Source organism: Schistocerca serialis, chromosome 6 (genome assembly GCF_023864345.2).
Source record: "Schistocerca serialis cubense isolate TAMUIC-IGC-003099 chromosome 6, iqSchSeri2.2, whole genome shotgun sequence".
Taxonomy (NCBI): Eukaryota; Metazoa; Arthropoda; class Insecta; order Orthoptera; family Acrididae; genus Schistocerca; species Schistocerca serialis.
Window position 1 is genome coordinate 228,468,767 of NC_064643.1, and position 20,871 is coordinate 228,489,637.

General features: G+C 37.6%; 1 protein-coding gene across 2 annotated transcripts in view; it reads right to left on the reverse strand.

The window, feature by feature from the left end:
• LOC126483803 (venom dipeptidyl peptidase 4-like) overlaps window positions 1–20,871 on the reverse strand; it is a 185,928-nt gene that overhangs the window by 72,472 nt on the left and 92,585 nt on the right. For both annotated transcript variants that reach the window (XM_050106984.1, XM_050106983.1), the window contains exons 4-6: window positions 12,888–12,979; window positions 10,974–11,054; window positions 10,674–10,726 (exon numbers count right to left, since the gene is read on the reverse strand). In XM_050106984.1, coding sequence (XP_049962941.1) covers window positions 10,674–10,726; window positions 10,974–11,054; window positions 12,888–12,979 — 226 coding nt within the window. The remainder of the gene's footprint in view (window positions 1–10,673; window positions 10,727–10,973; window positions 11,055–12,887; window positions 12,980–20,871) is intronic.

Genomic DNA, 20,871 nt, shown 5'->3' on the forward strand with positions numbered 1-20,871 from the left:
GTAATAGCAGAAGGTATATAAGCAAAGTAAACAGTTCTGCTACATTCCCTACTACATACAAAGCTAATAACACGTAATGCAAGCAAGCAGAGCTTAACTTATGAGAGAGATACAGGATGTGGGATTTCCAGTCTAAATTTTCATCTATATCTATACCTAAGAATTTTGTGGTAGCAACTCTCACAATTTCTTTATTTTGTATTCTGAGATCCAGATCAGAGTGTGACTTTGTTTTCCTGTAATGGATATAATTTGTTTTTGATATATTTATGGTTAATTTGTTCATTTCAAAACAATTTTGCAAATATTCTATAACTCTGGTTGCAGATGTTTTGACATATTTATTATTCTGGGAAGATTTTAACAAATTGTAATTCTAAATGTTGTGACTTGTTTTAGAATACCAATCAACGCTTAAATTTAAACTTCAAAATTACTGTTTGAAACAATGACTGCTTTCATATTTTGATCATCATTATCATCATCATCATTTAAGACTGATTATTCCTTTCAGCGTTCAATCTGGAGCATAGCCCCCTTATAAAATTCCTCCATGATCCCCTGTTCAGTGCTAACATTGGTGCCTCTTCTGATGTTAAACCTATTACTTCAAAATCATTCTTAACCGAATCCAGGTACCTTCTCCTTGGTCTGCCCCGACTCCTCCTACCCTCTACTGCTGAACCCATGCGTCTCTTGGGTAACCTTGCTTCTCCCATGCATGTAACACGACCCCACCATCTAAGCCTGCTCACCCTGACTGCTACATCTATAGAGTTCATTCCCAGTTTTTCTTTGATTTCCTCATTGTGGACACCCTCCTGCCATTGTTCCCATCTACTAGTACCTGCAATCATCCTAGCTACTTTCGTATCCGTAACCTCAACTTTGTTGATAAGGTAACCTGAATCCACCCAGCTTTCACTCCCATACAACAATGTTGGTCGAAAGATTGAACGGTGCACAGATAACTTAGTCTTGGTACTGACTTCCTTCTTGCAGAAGAGAGTAGATCGTAGCTGAGCGCTCACTGCATTAGCTTTGCTACACCTCGCTTCCAGTTCTTTCACTATGTCGCCATCCTGTGAGAATATGCATCCTAAGTACTTGAAACCATCCACCTGTTCTAACTTTGTTCCTCCTATTTGCCACTCAATCCATTTATATTTCTTTCCCACTGACATTACTTTTGTTTTGGAGATGCTAATCTTCATACCATAGTCCTTACATTTCTGATCTAGCTCTGAAATATTACTTTGCAAACTTTCAATTGAATCTGCCATCACAACTGTCATCCGCATATGCAAGACTGCTTATGCGGATTACGGTTTCAAGTACTTAGGATGCATATTCTCACAGGATGGTGACATAGTGAAAGAACTGGAAGCGAGGTGTAGCAAAGCTAATGCAGTGAGTGCTCAGCTACGATCTACTCTCTTCTGCAAGAAGGAAGTCATAGTTAAACTTATATAACGATCAGTGGCAACAACCATGGAATGACTGGTATTGTCTCAGGTTTTGTAGGGTCACTGTTACATCATCTTTTTGTGCAAACAAACAAACTGTTAAGCACATTTATGTTTAGGCCACATTGTTTACTAGATTTGATTAACCTAACATATTGATACTGACATAACAAAGAGGCCAAGCTTCTCTTTCAGGTGGAGATAAATTGCACCAAAGACATACACACTTCAGTTACAAACTTCAAGAAACATTAAGTTTGAGTGTCCATTTCTGGTAGCCACAAAAGGTGGTTACTTTGCAAGGCTTCTTTAATGGTTTCAAACCTTTACTTGCAAAGGTATAAATATTTTGCCATGGTACCTTGTTTGTCAACATTACTACCTCTTCAGAAGCATTGTTTTACTCATAGTTGATGTCATAATATTTTCCATTATTTGCACTGGAAGGCATTACTCTTTGATAGCCTACTTTATTAAAAGTGGGCACTGGTTTGAATATTCTTTAATATCATATTAGAGCTTTAATTTCCTCTATAGTTCTTCACCTGAGAAGCATGTAATTTATTATTTGATGAAATACAGATTTTTTATACCTACGTATTATGGAAAAATGTAGTAGTCAGTCCATTTAAATCTATTTGGTACTTTTTTATTTTCCAATTCTTATTTATCTGTCCCTCTGTTACATTGTTATGCTGTCTTATATTGGTAGCAACACAGATTATTATTTGTTTGTTACAATAGTACACCATTGCAGCAAAAGATAAATATTACATAATTGAACTTTTTTTATTACAGTATCAGTCTGCAACATGAAGCATGCCCTTTAACAGTTGATGTAAGCACTGTAACTAGATTCTATATTTTTAGTTCGACAAAAGTTCAACAGCCATACATATTTCACCCTTATGTTTTCAATGGACATTTTAACTATAATTACTGAATGTGACTTGAGCTGGTTGGCTCATGATTCATTTAGCTTGTTTTATTTAATGTAACCAAATAAGTAACTGTTTTACATTACAGTTAAAAATTTTACTTATTTTACGTTATAATTGGTAGCTAGAAATTATTGTCTGTTTTTTCATAATTTTTAGGCAACATCATGTACTTCTGTAGAAGATACTCACAGTAGTTTCCAAACCTATTTTAAGTTTAAATGAACAAACTTCTGGCAAATGATTGTCTTTTTACTTTATTATTCAATGTTGAGTGTCATATATGGCATTACCTATGCCCATTGTGGGAAATTCAAAGTTATAACAGACTATGTAGCATTAGAGTGACAGCTGGGCTGAAAGAGCCTTTGAGCAGATTAAACATTAGCCATTAAAATTTAAGAGAATTTGATTATTCGGTAGTATACAAAACTGGTCATAGATTATTCAGAGAGATTGGGGTCATACAAGCAGTTGGCATAACCCTTACAGAGTGGCAAATGTGCAGACTACTGACTTGGACTGCCAGTTATTTAGGATGCAGTCACAGTTTCTTATGCACATTGCACTATAGTGTTGGATGGTGAAGTGTGGCTTGTGTGTTAGGGTATCCACAGCTCTGAGGGATGAAGCACTGAAGGTAGTGCATGATAAAGTGTTAGTGGGTCATAGAGGGCAAAGAATATTACGTGCAGAATATCTGAACAATACTGATGGAGAATAAGGAGACAAGATGTTGACCAATATGTAAGAAATTGCATACCAAGTGCACAATGTGTTGATCTCAGCCATCAATAAATACCACTGCAAAGATCACTTTGAGGCATATTATGTTGCAATGATTGCAGTTCCAAATCAACAAGTGATTACAGTGGCACAAGCAATGGTGAACAGCTAGTTATTAAAATTTGGCATTCCTGACACAATAGATAAAGATCAGGACAGCATCTTCATGTCTGAGTTAATTGAGCAACTGTGCCATTTATTGTGAATCTAGAGACTAAGAACTAGTCCCACCCACTCTCTGTCAAATGGAAAAATTGAATGCATTCACCATACTATTGACAAAATGTTAAGCTTTTATGTGTACAGTCACCACAATAATTAGGATGTTTACCTGCTCTATGTCGTAGGTGTGTGCAGTTCGTAAGTGCATAACAGTGTTAGGCTCCAGCCATACGAGGTGGTACATGGTAGAAATACTCTGTCACCTTTTGCAGTGATGAAGCCTTAAGTTGGGAAAAATGGAAAATCAGTGAAGAAGTTTGCAAAGACTTTGTAAGATGTATGAAAATGGGTGAAGAATGTGAATGCTATAGCACTTGAGCAGGAAGACAAATGGGGCATTGTGCTGTTGAGTTGCCTGAATATAGATTTGGTCAGTGGGTCATGTTAGCAAGCTCCTACACACCACAGAGCAAAATGCAAAAAAAATATGTTTACACAGCATTAAGAGACAAATTAACTCATATAGGTGACATCACCTGTAAATGTGAAGTTAAATTTATGACGTAAACTTCCATTGTTCATTTAGGATGAGTTTAGCTTTTTAAGGCTACTTTAGCCTTACTATAAGTGCCATAGTCATGGCCTGTGAAGAAAGCAAAAGATAAAAAGGGAAGACAGAAGAGACAAACTAGCAAGCAGAATTTGCATGTAGTGCTTTTAGTCTCAAATCTTGCCAATAGATATTGCATTGTGTGGGATTTTTAAATGGTTTTGTGGTAAAATGTGTGACTGTTTTGTCATTGTCTTAATGTACTGAGGTTTTTATAATGAAGTAGTTTATTTTTGCATTGTTATATTAATGGGGTGGAAGATAGTTTGTAACTGAACAAGAGTATGTTGTTTTAATATGATGCTTGGTATTATGATGAACCATGTACTTCTAGCCTTCAGAGAGAAGAGGTAGAAGGAGAACAATATGAATTCCTTTTATCCAAGTGGTGTTAACACTGAGAACTCTTACAATAGTGCACCACATTGGGAGAGAAGTAGCAGATGCACTGCAGGAGCAACAGCTCAAAGCAGGGATGCTGTTCTCCAGGCAGGAGGATGTCATGCTAACCACCCACTAGCAGATGCCAAAGCTAACTTACATCACATGGGAAGTAAGAAATGAAGTAAAAAGGTTAGGAGAGATATTCACTTAGCTGCATCTCAAAGCTGAGAGGAAATGAATAGTGGGCTAAATACAGAGAGAATATCAAGGATTATGACCCTCATTTCAGTGGGTACAGGATCAGCTGCACCAAGTAAGAGTTTTAAAACCATGTGCATTGTTGTGACAGAAGAGGAGGTGATTAGGTGCAGATGGGAAATTATTAAAGAAAGTATTTGGTACAGCAGATAGCAACTTTATTCAGGAATTGAGTAACACATTGCATCAGCTGCAGGGAATAGTGGATAGTGTAGGAGTGGATGTGACATTATTGAAGGGTGTCGTACAACATGTAGTTCGTAGGCAACTGAGCCCTACACTGCTGTCTTCCTGACAGTTTGTTGCTGGCCTGCAGAAGGTGCAACAGCAGTTAACAGCAGAGCTACATCAATCACCCCTACCTGTCAAAGTGGGAAATCATGAACAAATCTGTACAGGTGAAAACACAACAGGTGTTGCTAATCTTTGCCAGAGAGGGTGGATTGTGATATGACCAACCAAGATGGCCCAGACAAACACATGAGCATGTGAGATAGAGTTATTCGTGGGAAACTGAGGAGCAATGGGATCCCAAAGGGATGTTCCGACATCACTCTCATACTTCCAAAGGCTTTTTATGTAATGGATTTATTCTATGTTTGTTTCATAGATAGTAACAGTGAACTGTTACAAACAGGTTCGGCTGAAAGGAATGACAAGGTTGGAATTTCACAATAGTGAGAGAATAATTAATGGTACAACTTGTGATAGGGCAGGCAGTTCATTCTGTCTCCCAGCTACCATCACTGGATCAATCATAATGAACCTTACACAGCCCTCTTTGTTCTGCCAGAAAAACCATTAGATGTGTTGCCAACCCAGAACACAATATATCTAAAAGACACCCTAAAACCAGACCTCCTCCATATGTTGGATGAGCTTATAGCCTCACAGAGGGGCCATATTAATGTCAAGCATATGTTCCAGCATGTACAGCAATATCTAGATAGGCAGCACCATAACATGATACGAGGTGCATTCAAGTTCTAAGGCCTCTGATTTTTTTTCTCCGGACTGGGAAGAGATAGAAACATGCGGATTGCTTTAAAATGAGGCCGCTTTCATTGTCAATACGTCCCAGAGATGGCAGCACCATACGGCAGATGGAATTTTACCGCCAGCGGCGAGAATGAGAACTGTTTTAAATACTTAAAATGGCGACATTTTCTTTACTTGAACAGCGTGCAATCATTCGTTTTCTGAATTTGCGTGGTGTGAAACCAATTGAAATTCATCGACAGTTGAAGGAGACATGTGGTGATGGAGTTATGGATGTGTCGAAAGTGCGTTCGTGGGTGCGACAGTTTAATGAAGGCAGAACATCGTGTGACAACAAACCGAAACAACCTCGGGCTCGCACAAGCCGGTCTGACGACATGATCGAGAAAGTGGAGAGAATTGTTTTGGGGGATCGCCGAATGACTGTTGAACAGATCGCCTCCAGAGTTGGCATTTCTGTGGGTTATGTGCACACAATCCTGCATGACGACCTGAAAATGCGAAAAGTGTCATCCAGGTGGGTGCCACAAATGCTGACGGACGACCACATGGCTGCCCGTGTGGCATGTTGCCAAGCAATGTTGATGCGCAATGACAGCATAATGGGACTTTCTTTTCGTCGGTTGTCACAATGGATGAGACGTGGATGCCATTTTTCAATCCAGAAACAAAGTGCCAGTCAGCTCAATGGAAGCACACAGATTCACCACCACCAAAAAATTTTCGGGTAACCGCCAGTGCTGAAAAAATGATGGTGTCCATGTTCTGGGACAGCGATGGCGTAATCCTTATCCATTGCGTTCCAAAGGGCACTACGGTAACAGGTGCATTCTACGAAAATGTTTTGAAGGACAAATTCCTTCCTGTACTGCAACAAAAATGTCTGGGAAGGGCTGCGCGTGTGCTGTTTCACCAAGACAATGCACCCGCACATCGAGCTAACGTTACGCAACAGTTTCTTCATGATAACAACTTTGAAGTGATTCCTCATGCTCCCTACTCACCTGACCTGGCTCCTAGTGACTTTTGGCTTTTTCCAACAATGAAAGACACTCTCCGTGGCCGCACATTCACCAGCCGTGCTGCTATTGCCTCAGCGATTTTCCAGTGGTCAAAACAGACTCCTAAAGAAGCCTTCGGCGTTGCCATGGAATCATGGCGTCAGCGTTGTGAAAAATGTGTACATCTGCAGGGCGATTACGTCGAGAAGTAACGCCAGTTTCATCGATTTCGGGTGAGTAGTTAATTAGAAAAAAAATCGGAGGCCTTAGAACTTGAATGCACCTCGTAGATGTGTCTCAGTTAGTGGACCATTGCGGTTCTGATTCTGCTTTGTATAACCTTCATCTACCTCTGGTGGAAAGTCAACCATCAGCATGAACTCCCAGTACATCAAATACCAGTGGATTATCTTGTCTGTAACAAATAATGACTAGTTAAGTAAGAATTAGGTAAGAAGCTAACTGATAAAGAAGGAGAAATGCCAAGCATGAGAAACATCTGAGAGGGGCTATTTACTGTTAATGATTGCTGAGCAATTTACCAAAAAGAGATGATTTGATAATATTATTGCAATAGGCTGTAAGTGAAGATTCAATGGAATCATGTTCCTATGAAGAGGCAAGAACAGTACAGTAGACTAATTACATAAAGTACCATTTACATTAAGGAACAGTTAATGAATCTTTTGATTTCAGCTGAACTAGTGTAACAGAAATACTCAGCATATTGAACATAGCTGTCAACATGTAAGATATGTGTTGAGACTTGCAGATCTTCCATGAGCTCAGTCTGTTACCCCAGATCTTGTGAAGAAGGGAGGCATGTTGAACCACAACTAATTTACTTGGCACAGCTGAATAAAAGAAAGGTGTGACCATGGTTAGTGCAAAAGCCTCATGGTAGTGGCTGGTCAGCACTTCCATCAGAAGTGTCCTGCTGATACAACAAGTACTGTCAGTTTGTCATCAAGTAGTTACCACATAGTCTGGTCCAGCATGGGGATCAGAGTTATAAATTTACTGATGCAGCAGAAAAGCAGAGCTGATGTGGCATGAGTGACCTGATTACTTCATGTATGAGCCATGATTCTGTTATGGCTTCACTGACAGATACTGATGCATTAGCGAAACAGGGATAGACCAAGCCCATATAAATATTCCTAATTTCTAGTCAGAGGTATTGCAGTCTTTCACCCACTAAGCCCTGGAGTAGATCTACAAGTGCCTGTGTGTCCACAAGTGACCAGTCTCCAGCTTCAAGGAGAGGTCCATGTCAGTCTTCAAGTTGACACGAGTCTGCAAGCTGCTGTCACTGGACATTGCTGCTGCTACCTTCAGCCCTGCTGTTCACACTGAAAGTAATGCTGCTGACTTAGCACCCTCCAATTGGTGGGCCCTTGCAGGACTACTTTAGCTACTGCTGGTCACCTGTTGTTGTGGTCTACAGTTCAAGCCCAGGGCCGGACAGCTGTTCAGCTGCCATTCCCCATGTGGGCAAACTCCTGGCTGGCTGTCTCCACATGCATTGGCACGCACTGTTGCTGAGAGTCACCACCTCCATGCTAGGTGCATGGCATGATTCTGCACACTCAACTGGTTCTCTGCCTCAAGCTGCTGAGCTGCCTCTAGTCTGTGTGGCTGCTGTCATGGGCACACCAGGCATCAGTGTTCTTGCCAAGTCACTGCTATCATCATTTGACTGACCAAGCAATGCTGCAAGTGACCAGTGACAACAAGCATCTTGCTGACTGCAATTACTTCTCACTGACTGTGTACGGCTTACACCTTGGGTCTGTTGGCCTCTCTGAGGATTGTCACAATTGTTGTGGTTTGCTGAGTAATAGATGAATATTTTAACAATGCTCTTTTCATGTTGAAACTTCAGATGACAACCAGATATCCATTTGCCACACCACCAGTATCTCTTCTAGGCTGGTGAACTACTGTCTTCCTGACCCCTGACAGCCCAGTTCCATTATCCACTGTAGAGACCAACCACCCCTGGCTTCTACACTATGGAAGTTAGGACAAAAATTTCTCCCCAATCATTAATTAAGTTTCCCTTAATTACCCAGATTAGTTTCAAGCAACTGAATCTTCCTTTACAAAGCTAGATAACATGCCAGTCAATTAAGAATTCACATAAATTAGCAAAATCTCAAACAAACAGTGTGCTAATCAAATAGTAATATGTACTATTATACTGGTACTTGTCTAAGGAGTTATCTTGTAGTCAGACTAAATAATTATTGGCATCCAGATAATTTACTCTATGAACTTTAATGTAATTATCAACACTATAAAATATCATCATGCCAGTTTTTATATATAGCCCTTACCCCAAAAATCTTGTTTGCACAAAGAAGACAACTGATTAACATCTCTGCATCACTCATTTAATTAAAACCATGTAGTATCAATATCATCAAAGTCTGCATATGATAATCGTCATGCCACTATAGCTAGTCACTGATCAGCACTCCCCTTATCACCATCACTCCAGCCTCAGAAGCTGAACCACATCCTTCACTAGAGCTTGACTACTTATCATGCACTGAAATGAGGGATGACCAAAAATCTTACTCTATCCTCATAAAGTAATATTCCAGCATGAACCCAAACTATGCCTTATCTTTGTCCATCCATATGTGCTACTTGCTTACAATCTCACATCAGGTAAGTCATTTCTCTGTAGATGTCCGAAGTGCAAGTCCTGTCATATGTACCTACATCCTCCTGCCCTGTGTGCCAGCTGAGCTGTAATTACTCAGTATGTTCTATGTGGGTGTGACAACGAACTGCAAACTGCTTGACTAGTCAGTAGCAGATTAAGGCCAACCACAAACTCAACTATCCATTGATGACTGTGCTGCAAACCAGAACAGCAATGACTTCAACAATTGCTGCACTACCCATGCCATTAGGGCCCTTCCCTCCCCCCTCCCCCCCCCCCCACCACCCTCCACAAATACTAGCTTCTATGCACCGTATCTTCCTTCATATTTTCCCATTCTCACAATCCCTTGGTGTAAGCCTCTGCTAGATCCCTTACCACTCCTTTACCCTTGTTTCTTTTTTCCTCTCCTGTCGTTTTCACATGATTCTTCCCCTGTAAAAACCTCTTACTTACTACCCCCCCCCCCTCCCCAGTCTCCTATCCTCTTTAATTTTCATGAATGTCACCTTTGCAACACTCATTTTATTGTTTCCATTAAGAGCCACTTGTCTCTCGCCATCTCTCTTCATTGAGATCATTGATTGTATAATATCTGAGATGCATGCAGAATAGTTCATTGTGGGACCTATGTTTCTCTAGATCTAAGCATTTAGGGATGATGTGTATTGGAATCCTCTCTTTTGGCATGATCTAAATGAAAGAAAGCAGAAATCTTTGCTTTCATTCTCTGCTCCAAACAATGCATTGTGCAGTGGGCATACTTACCCAAGCCATGTTGCGTGTGTACTATGGAAAGGGCCAAATAACTTCATGTATTTCATAATGTGGTGCCTCTTGAACAAATATAAGTGCTTACGTGACATGCATATTTTTCTTTAAAGCATATTACAATTCCAACTCTGTCCTCATGGTGTGTAGGTGAAAAACACTGACAGATCTTTACCACAGAATACTCTCTCAAAGTCTCTAATGATTGCTTCATTATGTGAGGCCTGCTTTTGGGCAAGACAGATGTAAATACCTACCCACTAATTTTTAATTAATTTGAATTAGGTTTGATGCCATTATAGTGCTGTGTTATGCTGAAAAATTAATTTCAAAATGAAAATAAGGTAAACTGTTTTAATTTTCTGTAAACTCACACACACTATTGTTGGACTGGCACTGCATTAATAAAGAATTTTATGGATACAAATGCAACTCCAAATTAGTTCAAATATCTTAGTGTTTAACTCTTTACTGATATTTCTATTCACAGTACTGGACAATTGTTTCTTCTGGTATTTAATGGGACCTGAAGGAAACAGTTAATAAATGACAATCTGGCCTTTTCATTTCATGAAAGAGATAATGCCAAGACAAAAATAATATTTTGTCAAATAGGTTACTCACTGTTCTTGTATGTTAACAATCTCATACTGAGCAAGACGTGAATGTTTCAGAATCTGAAAACACAGAAAAATCCCAAATTAAAAAGACAGTTATGTGCAGAGCCTGTCAGTAAGTTTGAGAATGCTTAATACTGCAATTTGCATTCATTTTAATTTCCAATAAAATTTATATTTTTAATCTTATTTTAATACAACAATCTTAAAACTGAAAATAATTGAAAGTATAGGCAGTTTTACAAGCCTTTTGCAAAAATTGCAAAAAATTAAGTAATATTGTATGAGCATATTATTTATGGTATACCTGAGTTTTGTTATGTATAACCAGTAAAAATCGATGATCACCAGACAGTTCGTAGCTGACATCTGGATCCAGTGGTATCAACTGCGAAAACAAAGATAGCTTTTATTCTCAGTCGAGAAAAACTTGTAACTTAGTTTATGAATATGAAAATCCATAGTGTTATCTGTGTCCAAGTCAGCGAAGTGAGTCTTGCTTACCAATTGCTGAAACAGAAGGAGCTTGCAGTGGCCCAGCATTTTATGTTAAAAAAGAAAAATCACTAAGTCAGAGAGAGGCATGGAAGACTAGTACTCAGCAAGCAGATTTCAAAGGTTAATTGATTTACAGTGTTCTGTAAATTTCACCATAAAAAGGATATAAAATGAGCCAAGGAATACATTAAAAAAGTAAATCAGCTATCAAAAACAAAATCTACACATTGTATGACCAGTTAACTAACACTAAACTGCCATATTCCATTTTCTCTTACCCAAAGTAAACAAAACAATGTAAAATTAATAGTTAAGTCACCAAAACAGCTGCTGGCTCCTCATTTAAATTAAATAGTTGGCGTTTATGACTTGTTTCAATCTTAATATTTACATGACAGCATTGATACAACATAACAACAGTCTTATGCAATCTGTAAGATGTCTTTTCGCACTGAATGTTGCTATTCATCACACAAATAATAGGGATCTTCAGTTCTTAGGCAGAGGTAGATAATTTGTAGAAAGAGTGGCTGTCAAGTTATGTTTGAATTTTCAGAAATTCCCAATTCATTGCTTTGTTTGATAGGAGCTTATTGAAGACTTATACCAGAATGCAGAATCCCCATTTAGAACTATAGGCAAGAAGCCAAACTCTATGTCAAATTTAAGAGTATTTATTTATTTATTCATCCGTAGACAACTTGTGTTGTATGGATGTTGTCAACTGTATACATGGAATGAGTATATACATAATAGTACTTCTGGTAGTACATATTTCTATGGTCCAACTTAATCGTTTGTACACAAAACAAATACACACCAATCTTAGTTACAAATAAATATAAATTTACAAATGTATTCTTGCATGGGTTACACAAAACAAATACACACCAATCTTAATTACAGATAAACATAAATTTACAAAAGTACTCTTGCATGAATTGAGGCGGACACATGTCATTTACAGCATTCTTTGACAGTATAGTGACATTTATCTGCTAAATAACTTTTTGCAGCTTTCCTAAAGGCATGTATTCCAGTTTCAGTTTTGATCTCCTCTGGAAGTCTATTATACATTTTTATTCCATTAAATAATAAACTATTTTGGGTTTTTGTTTTCTTTTTTCGTATGAGATGCAAATGGTGGCAGGATCTAGTGGGTGTATAGATCTGTTTTGTGTGTACTGGTCAATGTGTTTCTTTATATATATCACAATCTGAAAGATGTATTCACATGGTACTGTCAAGATTCCCATGGTTTTGAATAAATCAGTACAGTGAGCTCTCTTGCTGCTTTTTGTTATTATTCGTATAGCCCTCTTTTGCAGCTTGAAAATTGCTTGTATGTTCTGCACATTTGTACCCCAGAAGGTTATGCCATAACTAATTATTGAATGCACATATGCAAAGTATGTGGTCTTAGCACATGAACTATTACATACTGACATAATTATCCGGAGTGCATAGCAAGCAGTAGCAATTTTCTTTTCTAGTGCTGCAATAATTTCTGTAAACTTACTTTTAATATTTTTTATTTATTTTTATTTGAATTTTGTTGTGATATACATGTGTTTTGCTCTTTGGAAGGGTACCAGAGAATTTTTCAATACTAATGGTAATAAAAATTCAACCACAAATAATATGTATTCTTTCTGTCTCAAATATTGTCAGAGTTTTTATTTTACTTTCATTTTTGAAGTACTAACACCTTTAACATACTTACATATAGTTTCCTGATAAGATGTGTTGCAGTATGAGTGAACATGTTGTACAGAACAGGCCTGTTATCAATATCCTTGTACAGAAATTGGTAATCTGAAACAATCAATTAAATTTTTAATAATATTCTTGAAAGTTCACAAATAAAAATAAAAAAATTGGGCAAAAAATTTATATCTGTAGAGCAATAAAAATTACTTATCATATTAAAAAAAGGAAGACAGAAAGTGGTAAATTACAAGGAAAAGAAAAGAGGTTGACGATTATGTAACAGGAATTAGAATGTTCCCATAATTCTCAGGTGTCATGTGTGCTAAAATTGGGAGGGGAAGGGGCAAAGGAAAAAGGAAAAAATGGGGCGAGAGAGAGAGAGAGAGAGAGAGAGAGAGAGAGAGAGAGAGAGAGAGAGAGAGAGAGAGAGGATTGCAAGAGGATAACAGATCAATGGAAAACTTAGAATGCAACAGGAAACAAAACTACAGATAATGAAATATCTATGTAATTAAAAAGCAGAATATGGGTTAGACAAGCATTTAAAAAGATTATAAAATAAGAATAAAGATTCTGTACTGTGTAAGAATGGATAAATGTTGAGGAATGACAAAGAAGTAATAAAAACTGGGAAGACTATAAACTGCCACTTTGGGGGAAAATGTCTACTTACTAATTGTAACAAAAGGAACAACTGAGAAATGCCATAAACAAAAATTTGTTATAAACCAAACTGAATATAATTTATAACTTTTGATTTCTTAAATCTTTTATCAAGAAAGAAAAAGATATTCATATCACATTATAAGTGCAATAAAACAACTGGGCAAAAAAGTAATGAGTCAAATGACAAATAAAATTTTGTGCCATCTGCAAGGCCAACATTCACACCAGTATCTATTTTTTATGTTTTTAATCATGCTTCAAACAGGTACAAACTCAGAGTTATGTTCTGAGGAGTGGGGGAAGGGGGAAGGTGGAGGGGTGGGGGTCACGGTTTATTACTATCTGTCTCTGTCTCCCCCCTCTCCAAAACTATGTTGCCATTAACCCTACTTCAAATGCGGCACAGATGTGTGGTATTTTGTTCATAATATTATAGTAACAATTAAATATATGCTACATTTTAATAAAATAACAATATGAAATTGATTTAGTATCATAAAATACTTATAATCATCAGTGATTCACTAAGCACTACAACTGTGAGCACTGATCTGCAAACTGTGGCTACATGAACATGTAAGTTGGGAGAATACCAGTACTTTCAGTTGTTTCCTTCTATGTGTGGGAAGTCTTTTTTTCCATTGCTTGCCAACTTGATACAATACTTGAAGGAGAAAAACATCACACTTGCAAGATATCAGTTCCAGCAATGGGTACTGCATCAAAATTTGGGCCGTAATTCTGATAGTATGCGGTTATGACCTACTGAAATTACAGATTTTAAACTTTTGCACACACCAGTTATTTGTCACTCATAGCTGCCTAATGCCCAAGTGTGAAGTACTGTATGGTGAAGTACAAGGGGTGTTGAAGTTGAAGGAGCAGAAGGTGGAACATGGAACAAATTTGCCCATTGTGTTTTGAAATCTTGTTTGAGAACTTATTCTACACAGAAAATAGTAATTAATATGAGTCCACAATATGTCAGCCTCATATACCTTTGATGTTATTTCAACACTATTTTCATACCAATATTCTGCAGCTATTTGCCTCAAAATCAAAATGAATAAACCTAAGAAACTGAAGAATTATTATGTAATAAAGTTAATGGTTTTCAGTTCACAATTTAATCATAACAATCACACTGAAGAACAGCTCAACTCCTGCAAATGTACTTCTCTTTAACAGTTCTTGCTTCATATCCAAAGAAAATAGTGTGTAATAGTGATGTTAATAATTAAATAGTTCTAAGCAAGTTAATGATGCCTTCATTTGTTTCATTCATTTGCACTGCATGAATCATAATATAAAAATGTTCAAAGCAAAGAGATCTAGCTGCAGAGTCGCTGACTTATTGCTATCCACATCTCCATGATGGTTTGGACTGACTAGCAAGGTGAGCTTTCATTTCCTCTCATGGACTCTGTTGCCCACTTATTACTGAGCAATTGCTGGCCCATGAATTAACTGTGCCTGCAGTGTAGTGTTGTAACACTGTCATTCCAGCACAGATACTAAAGCACTGATTAAGGACATTCTTATACATGTAACACCCCAATTTTTGGATCCAGCATTTCTGCAATGCTGGCAGGAATAGTTGAGGCTACAAAAGGAAGAACAGCAGCAGCAGGAGCAGATAGAGACATTGATGAACAAGATTTTGGAGTTAATTTGTGCACTTGCCCCAATGTCAGTGGGCCAGGTGCCAAATGTGCAGTTTTCTTGTCCACCCCCAATGCAGTTTGCTAGTTTTGACGAGACTATGGAAAGGTAAAGTAACCCATGGTCTGGGGTAGCGTCTTTGATCAGTAATCAAAACATCCTTGATCCAGAGATTGAAGACTGCCACCACTTAAATTTTGAATAAAAGTTCTCAGCAATGGCAGCCGAAGACTTTCAGCATAAGAAGTCGCCTTGTCAAAGGGGTGGAGGAGCAGGGAAGGTTCAGGGCATTTGCTTTCTCTTGGGGTGGGAAGCTGCCCCTAAAGGCAGAAGAGTTAGCAACAATCAATGACACAATAATGCAGAAGGTAATGGAAACCAATGTGTTAAAGACACTTAACGTGTATCCACAGGACATGTGGCCTGTGACTGAAAAAGTGACATGCTGATCTCTTCATTGGCAAAAGATTCCAGACTAGTCCTCCATTTAAATCTCTGGGATGGGACTGCCAAGAGGGGGGTGACCACAAGAAAAAGATTGAATAACCAATGAAACAGTAAAAAAGTGACATGCTGATCTCTCCATTGGCAAAAGTTTCCAGACTAGTCCCCCATTTAAATCTCTGGGATGGGACTGACAAGAGGGAGATGACCACGAGAAAAAGATTGAATAACCAATGAAACAGTAATTTTCACGTATCCATGCTGATATCACAAGTTGAAGATGAAGAGAGAGAGAAAGTATATGTAAATTTTAACTGGGTAATTCAGTGCATAAAGGGAGATGAAAATCTAATAGTCATAGAGTTGGAATGCAGTTATAAGAGAAGGAGTAGAAGAAAAAGTTATGGGAGAACGTGGGCTTGGTACTACGAATGAAAGAGGAGAAAGAGTAACCGAGCTCTGCAATAAATTGCAGCCAGTAGTAAAGAATACTGGGTTCAAGAATCACAAGAAGAGGAGGTATACTTGGGAAAGGATGGGAGATTTGGGGAGATTTCTGTTAGATTAAATCACAGTCAGAGTCAGAAATTCTGAAATCCTTGAAGTTCTCAGAGAGTATGGATACTCTGATAAGGAGTAACTCAGTAGGCAGTTCAGTTGAAGACAAATGAACATCTGTAAACAGGAAAATCACAGAAGTTGGAATGAAAACCATAGATTAGATTAGATTCAGTTTTAATTACACAGAACCAAAAATGAGATGATTTTTGTGGGTGTGGAACAAGTCAGAAAGTATAACATAAAAAATATAGATCATTTGAATATAATACTCACTTCCCTGATCATTTGTCAAAAGCTTGCCAAAATATGTGAATACATTATAGCAAACTGGAACTGCTAATATTTACAGTATTAATACACTGTCAGAATGAAACATAGTTATGCACTTTTAATAAAATAATCAACACAAAAATACCTAATCTTGACTGTTGTGGCTAAGTACTGTCAAAACTGAATTCCAACATACTATTTTACTTAAGCTGGTCTAACAGTCACTATTAATCATAGAATGACGGCTTTCATGACCGGATGATATAGCTGCTGGTAAACCTTTCAGGATGTGAGGTCATAGTCCAAGAAACTCTTCTGTTCCTGACGTTTCATCCAAGACTGTACTGGACATCCTCAGAGGTGCTCCTCCACTGAGTCTTGCCAACTGACTGGTCAGATGTCCGAGAGCGATATATATATACCATAGGAAAGAGGGGCATAGTCAAAGCAATATGTGAAGAGCAGAGATAATCCTTCTCAAAGATAAAACATCTGAAGCAGACCTTTGAGAAAAGTGGCTACTCAGGGAAAGAGGTAAAGAGAAGTTTGTGACCATGACTGAAGGGAAAGAATGAACCACAGTGATGAAAAAATACAGTTTCTCTCCCTTTTATTAAAAAAGTAATGAATCAGATCAGTAAGATTTAAAAGAAACATGACATCAGACCAGGTCTTTAGATCAACAAAGAAAATAAGTAGTCAAGTGCTCTGATCTGTGAAGGATAAACACCCTCCTCTGCTGACAGGTGGTGTATACAAAATTCCATGTATGTGTTTATATTGGAACTACCAAGAGGAGCACAAAGACATGGCTAAAAGGGCGCAAAAGTCTTTGCCGACCATGAGAAATAGAGAAATCAGCTGTAGCAGACCATGCTCTTCAGTCAGGAAACCAAAAAGTGAAGTTTTCTGAAGCAGAAATTTTATCTACAATAGCAAATTATTATCCATGACCATGTAGAGAATCCATTGAAATTTTTAAGCATGAAGATACTTTTAATAGAAAAGCGGAGGCAATTAAACTTAGTGACATATGGGGGGAATAGCTCTGCAGAATCGCTAGACAATTTTATCTTTGACAAGATGGTAATTGATAGTTAAGTATTATCTTTGACAAGGGTTATCTCTGCTCATCATGTGTTACTTTGACCATGCCCCCTTTCATACAGTATATATGTTGTTCTTGAACGTCTGACCAGTCAGTCGGTAAGACTCAGTGGAGGAGCACCTCTGAGGATGTCCAGCGCAGTCCTGGATGAAACGTCAGGAACAGAAGAGCTTCTTGGACCACAACCTCACATCTTGAAAGCTTTACGAGCAGCTAAGTCACTATTAAGATATCCATCTATAGAGTACAAAAAGTTGCCTACCAAAAAGTCTTTCAAACTCTGTTTAAACTGCATTTTATCAGAAACCCAAATTTTTAATGGTTACTGCCAATTTATTGAAAATGTGTGTTTCTGAATCCTGGACCCCTTTTGGACCAAGGTAACTGACTTTATGTTTTTATGTAGATTGTTCTTATTCCTAGTATTGATACTATGTGTTGAACTGTTGGTTGGAAAAAGAGACACATTATTTGCAACAAATTTCATTAAGGAATAAATATATTGAGAAGCAGTGATTAGAATACCCATATCATTGAACAAGTTTCTACATGATGTTCTTGAATTTACAACACAAATAAGTCTTATTACATGCTTTTGCACTCTAAAAACTATTTCTTGGTTTGACAAGTTACCCCAATATATGATCCCATATGACATAATAGAATGAAAGTGAGCAAATTATATAAGTTTCTTTTAATATTTGAATCTCCCACATCTGACATCATTTGCATTGCAAATACAAATTTGTTTAGGTGCTTCAATTGTGTAGTATGCCCTTCCCAACAGACTTTATAATCAAGCTGTAATCTCAGAAATTTAACATAATCAACCTCATCTATCTGCATGTCTTCACACATCACACACATGCTGAAAGGAAATCTGCTACAGGATCTGAACCATATGTAGTGGATCTTTTAAAAGTTTAGTGACAGAAATTAGTTTTAAACCATTTATTGTCAGTGAAAATTTGATTATCAGCCTTTTCTAAATCTGCATGTGACTTGCTGTTGTATCACGTGCAAACAAAATGAACTTACCATCTGTCAATGTAACAGGTGTGGGGTCATTTATGTCCACAAGAAATAACACCAGACCCAAGATGGAACCTTGAGGAACTCAGTATATAATTAATTCCCAATCAGATGAAGACTGATTGCCTGCTACACAGGTATTTTGCAATCACAGCCTTTGTTTCCTGTTAGTCAGGTAAGACTCAAACCATTTTGCAGCGCAGCCAGTGACACCATAATGTTCTAATTTAAATAAGAGGATGCTGTGATTCACTCAATCAAAGGCTTCTGACAGGTCACAGAAAATGCTAGGAGCCTCTAATGTGTTATTTAATGAATTACGTACATTCTCACCATATGCATAAATAGCCTTTTCCATATCAGAGCCCTTAAGCAACCCAAACTGTGACTTATACAATGTAAAATGCTTAAGAAGCTTTTCATATATTTTTGAAAAAGCTGTCAACAGAAAAATTGGTCACTAGTTTGATGATATCTCTTTATTCTCCTTTTTGTAAAGAGGCCTAACTTAATCATATTCTAGCATGTCTGTAATAGTTCTGCTGATAAGAGATTGATTACACAAATAATGTAAGATAAAACTCAACTCACATGAACACTCTTTGATTAATTTCACTGATATAGGTACAAAGGTAGTAACTGTGGAGAAACCATGGGTAACAAAAGAAATACTTCAGATGGTGAATGAAGGAAGGAAGTGCAAAAATATTCACGGAAGTTCTGGAATACAGTGAGACAATTCATTTAGGAATGAAATACACATGAAGTGCAGAGAAGCTAAGACAAAATGGCTGCATAAAAAATGTGAAGAAATCAAAAAGCAGTGATGTTGGAAGAAGTTACTCAGCATATAGAAAAATCAAAACAACCTCCACTTAAACGAAAAACAAGGGTGGTATACTCAAAGTGCGGGGGAATTCCACTGTTAAATGCAGAGGAGAAAATGGATCAATGGAAAGAGTACGTTGAAAGCCTCTATGAGGGGGATGACTTGTCTCATGATGGGATAGAAGAGGAAACAGAAGCCTACATAGAAGTGGTAAGGGATCCATTATTAGAATCAGAATGTCAAAGAGTTTTGGAAGACTTAAGACTGAATAAGGGAGAAGGGATAGATAACATTCCATCATAATTTATAAAATCATTGGGGTGAGTAGCAACAAAATGACTATTCATGTTGGTGTGTAGAATGTATGAGTCTGGTGATATACCATCTGACTTTTGGAAAAATGTCATCCACGCGATTCCAAAGATTGCAAGAGCCAACAAGTGCAAGAATTATCGCACAGTCAGTCTAACAGCTAATGCATCCAATTTTCTGACAAAAAGAATGGAAAAGAAAATTGAAGACATGGTAAATGACAATCAGTTTGGCTTTAGGAAAGGTAAAGGCACCACAGAGGCAGTTCTCACATTGCATTGGATTATAGAAGCAAGACTAAAGAAAAAACGAGACATGCCTATAGGATTTGTCAACCTGAAAAAAGTCTTCAATGTTAAATGGTGCAAGATGTTCAAAATTCTGAGAAAAGTATGGGTAAGCTATAGGGAAAGATGGATAATATAAAATATGTACAAGAGACAAGAGGGAACAATAAGAGTGGAATTGCCCCTACTGTTCTGTCTATGCATTCAAGAAGCAGTGGCAGAAATAAAAGAAAGATTGAAGAATGGGATTAAAATTCAAGGTGAAAGGATATCATTGATAAGATTTGCTGATGATATCATTATCCTCAGCAAAAGTGAAGAAGCAACTGAATGGAATGAACATTCTAATGAGTACAGAAAATGGATTGAGAGTAAATCAAAGAAAGACAAAAATAATGAGAAGTAGAAGAAATGACAGTAGTTAGAAACTTAACATCAGGACTGGTGATAATAAAGTTGATGAAATTAAGGAATTCTGCTAGCAAGCAGGCTAGCACAGGCAAAAGGAGCATTCCCGGCCAAGAGAATTCTACTAGTATTAAACAGAGGCCTTAATTTTAGGAAGATTTCTGAGAATGTATGTTTGCAACACAGCATTGTATGATAGTGAAACATGGACTGTGGGACAGCCAGAAAAGAAGAGATGTGGTGCTCCATAAGAATGTTGAAAATTAGATGGAGTGATGAGGTATGGAATGAGGAGGTTCTCAAGAGAATTGGTGAGGAAACGAATACATTGAAAACACTAACAAGAAGAAGGCAAAGGATGGTAGGACATTTTCTTAGACTTCAGGGAATAACTTCCATGGTAGTAGATGGAGCTGTA